Here is a 10,263-nt window from a genome sequence, read left to right as displayed (position 1 = left end):
ATTTCACCAAACGCGAGTTTTCGAAATAATTTTCATGTTTTTTGAATGACTCTATTATAAGAGTTTATTTGGTATTTTTCTCCGATTATGAAGTATGTATACATCAAAATACATGTCAAATTATGTGTTTACTTTGGCAACTGGTTTGACAGCTGAACCAAGTGAACTTTTTCTCGTTTAAAAATGTGTTGAAGTTGTATTCCACTAAAAAAGAACACCCTATATATGTATGTATGTGCCAACGTGTGTCTAATTTTACATATGTTTGTTTGTCGATCACTGGTGGATTGTGGGCGGACGCAGCGCAGCGGTAATGAATGTTCAATGAAAGAAAGTAGTGTGGTACTTAACTGTTAATGAACTAAGCACTACCGACTTCTGTATAGCCTGGGGCCTTGATTTTGCTTTCGGTGGCTCATTAGTTATTATTATTGACTTTACTTTTTAAATTAATGAAATGGAGCCAAAAAGGCGCCGACAATTACTAGATTAATAAAAGAAAGTTAAACCTTTTGAAAGACGTTTGTCTGTTACCTATGTAAATGTACATACATACATATGTGGTGTATATACATACATATGTACATATATGTAAGTAGAGAAGAGATACGGCATTCAAGAGAGAGAATTGCGTTTAGTTGTGATTGCATTTTTTTTCGAAATGAAGAGGAAAAATCTTTACTTTTTTTGAAAGATAAGATACAACTTTTTTTTAGTCTCAAACTAGAGGACCCGTCCACGTTTTACTGTGGCTCATACACAGATAGTACTACTAATACCATCTATATGATTTCTATTGCTTTGATTATAACTATTAGTTAAGGAGATTAGCATTTTTTGGTAAAGCAATTTGTGTTAGTTACAAAAAAAATGAATCAAAAAGCATTTCGTGCGTTAAAAACACTTTGGTTTTTGGGAGAAAAATACTGTTGAATTTGGGCTGTGCACCGATTTGCCTGGTTGAAAAGAGGTTTGCTAAGTTGGAAAGAAGCGAAATGGGCACCGAGGACAATGACGCGCTAAAGACGCGAAAGCTACATACATGTGTGCAAAGCGGGTGCCTCGCAAGTTTGTAATTTAACAAAACAACGAATTGCTGATTCTGAGAAGTGTCTGAGTGCTCTTTAATTTTAATAAAGCCGAATTTTTAGAAAAGAAAAATGGCTCCAACATTTCACACTGGCGTCAAATCGACAGCCATTCTAGTGGACTGCACATGATGAACCGGTTGTCAAGTGTGGAAAGACGAAAAAGTCGGCTGGCATTCATCGACTGATAACTGAGCCAGTTATAATCCATTACACTGCGTATTTGGTTGCAGTTCTATTCTATTATACCAAATATTTAGCAATTGTGTTATTTTTGATGAAGGATCAGTTTGAAATTATACGCATATACTTCATCGTTTCCGTTTAAATATTCCTCGTTAGAGAGTTCCGAGCTTGTGGGATATCCATAAGAGATAGATATATACCATCGCGCAGTTTCTGTAGCCCTTTTCAATGTGTACAATACTTAGTACATTGTTTTAATAAATCTCGTAGGGTTCAGCCTGCGTTTGCAATGTAATCAGAAAAATGTAGTTATTTACGACATCACATTATAAACCTCAAAAATAACAGTATTTCTTCATTATTTAATGGATGCTATAATATACATATATAAACCTTCCCTTTCAAACACTTTATCTATTAAAAAAAACCTTATCAAAATCGGTTGCTAGTTTTAAAGATTTAAGCATACAAAGGGACGGAAGAAGCGAGTTTGTTTTACTATATACTATGTATTGACATAAATTTAGCTTGATAACTGGCAATGAGGGTCTTTGGTTAAAATAACCTGATTTATTCGGACACGAAAAAGTTACTGAACGCATCAATTTGGAAATTCGATCAAATATCTAGTGAAAGTTTCAAGGTTGTCAAAGCCAAACTTTTAAGTGTTTTCTGCCATGAAATATTCTTCAGTAGCCGTTAGGAAACTTCTCAAAACCTATATGATCCCTTAAGTGGCAAGCGAATTTATGGTAACAACTTACAATTGCTTAAATATCTTTTTCTGTTCCTTGTTATACGCAGAGTTTTCGTTTTTAATATTCTTCTCTGTTGAAGAAAGCACCACCTGCACAAGAGAGATTAGACTTAGCTGGAATGAATTAAGATGGACTGACTACTTCATTAAATATTCAATTTTATTTTATACAAAAAATTATCTCAGTCACCGAAGAGTTTATTGTCCAACAATTAACTAAAGGAAAAGCAACCGATGATGAATTTAAACTAAGCTATACCAACTCTCTTTAATGCTCTTTAATGAGGTCAGAGAAGTTTTAACAATGCAATATATTTTGATAGTAAACATGTGAAATAAATGAAAGAAACTGTTAATGCAACATTATACAATACAATTATGTGTCACTTCCGAAGGTGACCAAAGACACAGCGAAAGGAATAGACTGAAAACAGGTGATATATGTATGTCTATAAGTTTATACTATGTATGTATGTATGTATATCTATAAACTACATTGAAAGTGTTATTTTATTTTATTACATCTGAAACCTTTTTATTCCATTTTTCCGTAGTCAACTTAATTGAATCCAGATTTTCCTCAATCTATTTTTTCACTTAAAAAATAGACATCTATGTACTTCTCGTAGTCGTTTTTTTAATTATATGAAATATTATTGAAATCAAGTAAATGTCAGATTTTATAACATTCTAGATCAGGAATTATTATGTACCGTATTTTATGGCAAAGTAATAATTTAGTTTAGTTTAGGGGGTAGTATGGTAAGAGCAACCTTTCTTCAATAATTTTTTTCAGACAAATTTTTATTTGAGAGTTCAGGTTTTTAATATGTTACTACTACATGTAAAAAGTACAGAGAAAGTTGTTTTTCTCAATTTTTCTTGATATCCGGTGGAGATATGGGTGACCGGAAGACACCATCTTTAAAAGTGGTACACGATTTCTCCATTGTAGATGATCTGAAACGAACGGGATAGACTTTATTTTAGAGTTCATATGACCTCTTCGACTGAAACAATTTATTGATAAATAAACGAATAGTGCAACTTTTAATTGTTTTTTTTTTTGCCTGTTTTTTGTTACTAATTGTGCCAAGTCTTTTCTTAAAATTCCAAACAAAAATTAGACAAATCGGCCAAGGAGATTGCCTGGAATCGTAGGTACCAGTTCAAAAAACCCTGTTTCGAGAAAAACGCATTTAAAAATCGCCAGCTGTGCGATTCGAGTGCACGATACTGGTTGCTGATACTGGTTCCAAAGGAATCATTTATCATTTGAGTGGAGCTGATTGTTTGTTTCTATTTTTTTACTTTGAGGTATATACATATATTCGGACCGTGATTTATTATATTAACCTATGTACATATAAGTAATTATAAAAAATTTATTCTTTTTTATGTTATGTAACGCGCCTTTGAAGCCATTATTTTTCTGACCTTTTCTTGCCTTTAAAGTGCTACAGTCATCTTGAAAATAAGTTTGTTGACGATATGATTTATCCGTTTTCGCAAAAAAGTTTGATAGCACACAGTGCCTGATTTCTTGTATTTTATCTCGATTTTTTTAGAGTACACCTAAGGTTTGATTAATGGTCGTGCTTTCATTTGTCACATTTCGCTCAAATGTTGGTGGAAGATGATTACAGAAGATTTTATTTTGATTTTATTTTTTCAGTGTTCCTAGAATCTTTAAGATATTTACTACACTCTCTTCGAAAAACAACCTAAATAAAATAGTTAAGCTAAAAGTGTATAATACACTTGTGTTCCCTCCAATCACTTTTATTGCATAGAAATGAAGCTCTATACAACTTGTTGCTTCGTCAACTTCAAAGTAATAAATATTTATTCGCTAATATATGTAGGCATAAGTACATTTGTAGTGTATAATATAATGTTCTAAAAATATCAAAAAGGGAATATCACATAACTATGCCTGCGCATAATTATTTCTTAACAATTACTGTGGCAGCGTTACTGCCAGCCACGGGTACAGCAACACCAATTGTTGGCTTCGAGTGAGCGCTCTCAACAGGTTTGTTTACATTATTCTCCACTACTGCTTGTGCAACGCTCGCTTTAATAGGTTTTGCAGTTGTGCTGATTTCCTTCACGGGTTTAACGATCGCGGCGTTTTCCTGCATACGATCTGCCTGAACTGGTTTCGCGATGGGCGCTTGCACTTCACTTTTCACTATCGTACTGGTGGTGGCGGCCTCGTCCAAAGCTTCCGCCTCGGCGGCTGCAATTTGATGGCCTATTTTGTCCAATGCCTGCAATGCTACGTCTAATACAGCATCGTCCTCCTCAGAAGATGAGTTATCTTCTTCTTTTTTCTTCTGCACTGTGAGGGTTTTAGTGTCTTTGAAAAATGGTGATGTTTTGAATTTGCGCTCAGCATATGCCACCTCTTTGGGATGCGTCTTCTGGCACTGCTCATAGGCGACGTCCAACCACAATCCATGCGTACGACACTTGGCCACATTTAACTTGCATTTATTGTAGAACACAGCCAGTTCACTAGGCGTTTTACCGCAGATCGGTTCGTAAGGCTCTACACAATCATCATCGCAGAGAAAACCTTCCTGCAGCACCGCAGCGCTACCACTTATAGCCGCTGTATTGGCTTTGGTGCAAGCGACACCTTCACAGGCAAACCAAGCAATCGGTATGCCGAGGTAGGGTGGACTTCGTGGTGCTGCCGTAGCGTTCAGTGGTAGGAAGGTGCGTTTCACATAGTAGCCGTGTTCCTCGGTGGCAAGCTGTGCGCTATTGTGTCCCAAGTCGGTGGAGGTGGACCATTTGGTTTTGGTTTTGGTCTTACTTGAAGGTGCGCCGCTGTACGAGGATCTGTGTTTTTTGTGTTTTTTGGCCTCTCCGCTGGCGATGGCGAGCAAGACAATGAGCACTGGAAGCATGCAAATTCAGTTAACGATTTAACTAGGAAACGCAAGAAACTTACCCGAAATAAAAGTGAATTTGTAAAACTGCATATTTTTGTCTTGAAACGCGATTTCGAATGAGTGATGCGAGTTTCTGGCGTATAGGAAAGCACTCGTGTAACAGCTAACTTTACATAAGCGCAGGCGCTATACAACTGTGCTTGCTAGCAAGCCGCGGGCTGCTTAAGTAACTTAAAGATAGTTGAGCTTGTAAGAGAGAGGTGAAATACAAAATAAGAAAGGTGTTTAACTGGGAATTCTTTTAGTGTCTTCTTCTTGACTGGTTTGTTCAAGCTTGGGAGTTTTTGTTTTCTGGTATCTTCGGTATCGCTCGTCGGTGTGCTTATCGCACAGTTCCAGCTGTGGTTGCGACTGCCACTGTTTGTTTCTCCGCTTTCTCGTTGCGTGTGTGTAAGCCGCCGCAGTTCGTTTAGGTGAAATTTGAATGCGCGTTTGCCGTGTTTGTGGTGTGCGTTCGCTCGTCAGCTTCCTAGAAGTTTCAGCTTCTTAATGTTTTGAGCAAACAAATATCGAGTGGAGATGCGATTTATTGCGTTGAGTATGGTGGCAGCCGGTTTTTTGGTAATTGGGTCATTTGATTTTTGTTTTGATTCGCTTGAATTATTCCCCTTACTGTATTTTGTTTGCAGTCACCAGAAAAAAGTCGTATACTTCAAGAAGTTTTTGAGAGAAATTGAAATGATGTTGTTATCAAATTTTTTTATTTGTTGAAAAGAAATTGTATAAACGATGGATACTTGTACTTGAGCCCAGTTGAAGTGCGTTACTTTCACCGAATCGCGTCACGTTTCAGCAAAGTTAAACTTCGCGAAATTTGATTCTTAAATTACCAGCGGCATGAAGAATTGAGTTCTTTAGATTATTCTCAAAGTTAACCGTTTATTTCTCGTTTTACAGTTAAGCAGATCTGCTCTCCGAATATTATATTAATTTAAAATATCAAAATTTCCCACTTATTTATTGCTTTCTCAATGATGAAGGGTTCACTTTAGAAGAACGAATATAAATTAGATTAGAGGCGTGTGATTTTCATAAATAGTAAACCTTGATAAAACTTTTTCAAATTAAATTTTATAAAAAAATAAGTGCTGTGTGACATAAAGACGAGTCGACAAACTTTGCGTGCAATGTATCCATGTTTATATGTCAAACCTTGAGTGGCTTTTTGGAAAATAGAGATCATCTGTGTCGATCCCATCAAATTCCGAGAAATTTGGTCAACATCGTGTTACAGCGCTTGCTTTTGATGGTACTGGTATTTCCTGCCTCTTCGAAAGAAATAAGGCCCGATGATGCCGTCTTGCCACAATTCGTACCAAGCGGTCAGTTTTACCGACAATCTTTTTGTTAAGTCGGAAATGGTCTTCAACTGAGAAGATGATTTTTCTCTTACAGTATCTACCGGAGAACAAGAATTTGCGTAATAATCTTGGAATTTTCCAAGCGGTATACAAAAGTGAAAGGTGTTATGATGAAATGGCAAACCTTACTGAACACGCTGACAAAATTTTAGACAAATTCGCAAACAAACATAGCCCCCACCTCATCCTTATTGGTAGAGGATGTGTGTATAAGTACTTATACATTTATACTTGTTCGAGCTTCCTTTTAGATTTGTGATGGATTTTTGGTTGGAAGTTAGCCGAGAATTCCACCGGTTTTATTTAATTTCAAGACACGCTTTGTTTTGTCAGAAATGCGACTGCTATTATAATATTTTGTTTGACTAAGCATCGGTGTAATGGGGTATAGTCATACTTCTGGGTAAGCAGTTACATTCGTAGTGCTATTAAAAACCATACCCAAATTCCTACTCTTACGGCTCAGCCGCTCATTCTGGAAACGTGAGTAACTCTTGTGTAAGATGTGGTAGCCAACCCGTGTGGAGCTTGTGGCCACGGCTAAAAGAGAGGAGGCTTCAGCGGAGTCATTCCGACATATTCCGTTAAAGGATTCGCTGAAGTGTAAATCAGAAGTGCGGCTACGAGAGGGCGTCTGTTTTGAAACAAGCGGATCGCTATATAAATAAATGTGTATAAGACTTTGTACTACTTGACTAGCGAGGCTGTGCGCTGGATTTCGGACTCGTCAGTTTGAAGCAACTCCCAATGAAAAATAAACAACAACTCGGAATGAAAGACCCCACTCTTGATGACGACCACAGCAAACGTGACATAGAAAAGCTTGTAAATGAAAAAAGGGTTGCGAAACGAGAACGGCAGATAAATAGCTGCCCTTCTGCTCAGCTTCAATTGAAATCCGCTATACGTAAATTAAAAAAAAAAAAAACGTTAAGTTAGTAGTCTGGTAACTTGGGTTCAGACAGAAATTCGAAATATTTCGGAACTTATAACGAGTTTCCTAGAGCGCCTCGGAGTCCTCTTTCTCGGAGTTGTTGAACTTTAAACGTTTTACGCGTTTTTCTCAAAACATTGTTTCTCTGCCCGGGCCGCCCACGTGCATTTTTTGATGCTTCCAACTTCGAGTGACAATAATAATAATAGTAACAAAGTATAAAATTTTTTTAAATAATTTTTTTTTTATATTTTCAATATGTAAATAAAAATACTCTAAAGAAGCTGCGTTCAAATTAGAGCAAGCGAAACTCCATTTGGAGAGCCCAAAAGTCCATGAAACCACCAATTGATTCCAACATGCCTATACGAGACTTGAGTGGAAATTGGGCTCGAAGGGACGAGGAAAAGACTAATTGTTTTGCAAATGACATGGAAAAGGTATTTTAATCTTATATCCCAAAGAACAACTTTAACTTTTCCAGCTACCCAACACAGCTAACGAGTCACTCGAGCCTTTTAAGACTTCACCTTCTGAAGTTATTAGAATCATAAAAGCACTTAATCTAAAAAAGTCACTAGGACATGATAATATTACTCCAAATACGAGTATGCTAATTGAGTTACCAAATATTGCTGTGGAGGTGCTCTCTTTACTTTTCAATGCAATTCTGAGTTTCATGAAAAAAGTCACAGATTAACTTGATATTCAATTCAGGTTTCGTGCAAAACATGACACAATAGGGCAAGTAAATAAAATTACTATTTTTAGAATTGCAAGAAACATTGGAGTCTTATTTAAATAATAGACAATTTATGGTAAAAGTCGAAGACCATATGTGATGAACGACAGAAAAGGGCTGGTGTACCGCAGAGTAGTGTTTTAGGCATAACTCTATACATCATATGTATATATAGCAGCTAATAATGTACGAGTATTGACATCAACTTTTGCGGATGACACAGCTTTAGTAAGCCGTAATGCCACATAATAGCATCAAGAATATTAGCCGAGCATTTAAGTTCTGTCGGAGAATGGATAGTCACTTGATAACTTGCATGAAGGTAAGAATACCAAATTTAAATTGGCTTTTATATAAAAACTCTAAACTTAGCCTAGAACCAAATTGCTTTTACTATATACTATATAATGCGGTCATAAAGCCACATTCAACTATGGGGTACGACTAATATGGATATAAAGGTTCCAATCAAAAATGCAAGGCACAATCACGTGTTCTCCATGATACATGCATAATGAAAATATCCATAAAGATCTTGGTATTCCTATGATAGAAAAATAAGTAGAGGACAGTAGAATGAAATATATGTATATCTAAACTCCGAGATCTCTCAAACCCATTGGCTAATGCTTTAGTACATTCCTGCGAACGAATATGCGTGCCTAGTAAAGAGCAACGTATCACCAAAACAACTCAATTACTTGCTTGAGCTTGTCTAGTTTTTGAACACATTTAAGATTTTTTAATTTATTGTTAGGATTTTAAAACAATAGGCAGATCCAATAAATAAAGAAATATTGCAAAAAAAAAAAAAATCTTAGAGCATGCACCTGGAATGTCCGGTCCCTAAATTACAAAGGTGCCGATGCTCAGCTGTTGATGTTCTCGTACAAGTAAAGGCCTGGCATCACCGCCGTCCAAGAAATGCCACAGTAGTCATATAAAGAAGCGCAAATTCGGTGTATGAATTCAGCCTCCATGGCGAAACCTCTCCAAATGGGTTGAGGCTGATCGACTTCGCAGGAGCCCGAAATATAGTTCACTGTAGTACCAGATTCCAGCACAAGAAAACATATTAAGCTACTTGGGTGTCTCGGGATCGAAAAGTTGGAAACCAGACGATCATGTTGTGATAGATGGTTGACATGTATCCAGTGTCCTTTATGTGCGTATGCTTCGAGGACCTCTTGTTGTAGCGAAGAAACGTGCTCGCCTCTGTACAGCAAAGCAAGCATGTCAACAAACACAGGGAAGCTACGACGTCGAGAAGCTACTATGACAACCGACAGGCAAAAAGGTTTTCTACTCAACATGCACTCCTGGCCTCTGAGAGTACTCGGACAAAGTGGACAGCCTGCCTCATAATGTTGCCATCGACCACAACATGAGCGAGGTCGGATAGATAAAGAGAGTTGAAGAGGAAAGCGAGACTCATATACAAACAAAAAATAAAGAAGCCGAAATGCGTGATTATGAAGAGATTGAGAAGCTGGCCGAGAGACGGAATAACGGATCATACTCTTGTAGGACCCCAAGTGGTGATCTAGTAGGTGATGTTCAGAGCATACTGATTTTATGGACGGAGTACTTCTCCAGCCTGCTGAGTGGCAGTGATAGTGTAACATCTGGAAATGCCGAGCGCGATTCCCTTAGATGGCGATGGACTATATTGCCCGACTATGATGATGTTCGAATAGCATTTACCCGTTTGAAGAAAAACAAAGCGGCAAGGGCCGAAGGAACTACCTCTATGCGGCTTTGTAAAGGGTTTAGGATATCAATGAAATTCTTTATTCCTGTGAAAGTACATTCGATGCCATTATGTATGGAACTCGATTTCTTTTGCATGACCACCACGGGCATGCTTGCAGAAGGCCAGACGCTGAACCCAATTTTCGACGGTTTTCAATCATAAATCGGCCGATAATGTTGCAATTTCACATTCGACATTCGTACGAAGTTCATCAATCGTCGCTGACTTTTTGGAATAGGCCATAAACTTAACGTAGCCCCACAGGAACCAGCTCAACGGCGTCAAACCGCACGACCGAGGCGGCCAACTGAGCCACATTTCGTATAAACCGCACCAAACCATAATTTTTTCGATATACAGTGGAGACTCATGGAATACGTGTGGATTTCTGCCTGACCAGTAACTTATATTTTGCTTATTGACGAAGGCATTCAGTCAGAAATGATCCCCATCGATGAAGATGATTTTTCGATGAAAAT

At 37.5% G+C, this 10,263-nt stretch overlaps 1 protein-coding gene across 1 annotated transcript; it reads right to left on the bottom strand.

The window, feature by feature from the left end:
* Positions 1-3,843: 3,843 nt before the first annotated feature.
* Positions 3,844-5,642, bottom strand: LOC105222523 (uncharacterized). The gene is made up of 2 exons (XM_011199878.4): positions 4,994-5,642; positions 3,844-4,939 (listed from the first exon to the last, which is right to left on the bottom strand). Exons 1-2 carry the CDS (start codon positions 5,022-5,024, stop codon positions 3,978-3,980), a joined length of 993 nt encoding a protein of 330 aa, XP_011198180.2. The 5' UTR covers positions 5,025-5,642; the 3' UTR covers positions 3,844-3,977.
* Between the last annotated feature and the right edge of the window lie 4,621 nt (positions 5,643-10,263).

This window comes from Bactrocera dorsalis, chromosome 5 (genome assembly GCF_023373825.1).
Source record: "Bactrocera dorsalis isolate Fly_Bdor chromosome 5, ASM2337382v1, whole genome shotgun sequence".
Lineage (NCBI taxonomy): Eukaryota > Metazoa > Arthropoda > Insecta > Diptera > Tephritidae > Bactrocera > Bactrocera dorsalis.
This window is presented reverse-complemented; position numbering and strand designations above follow the sequence as displayed.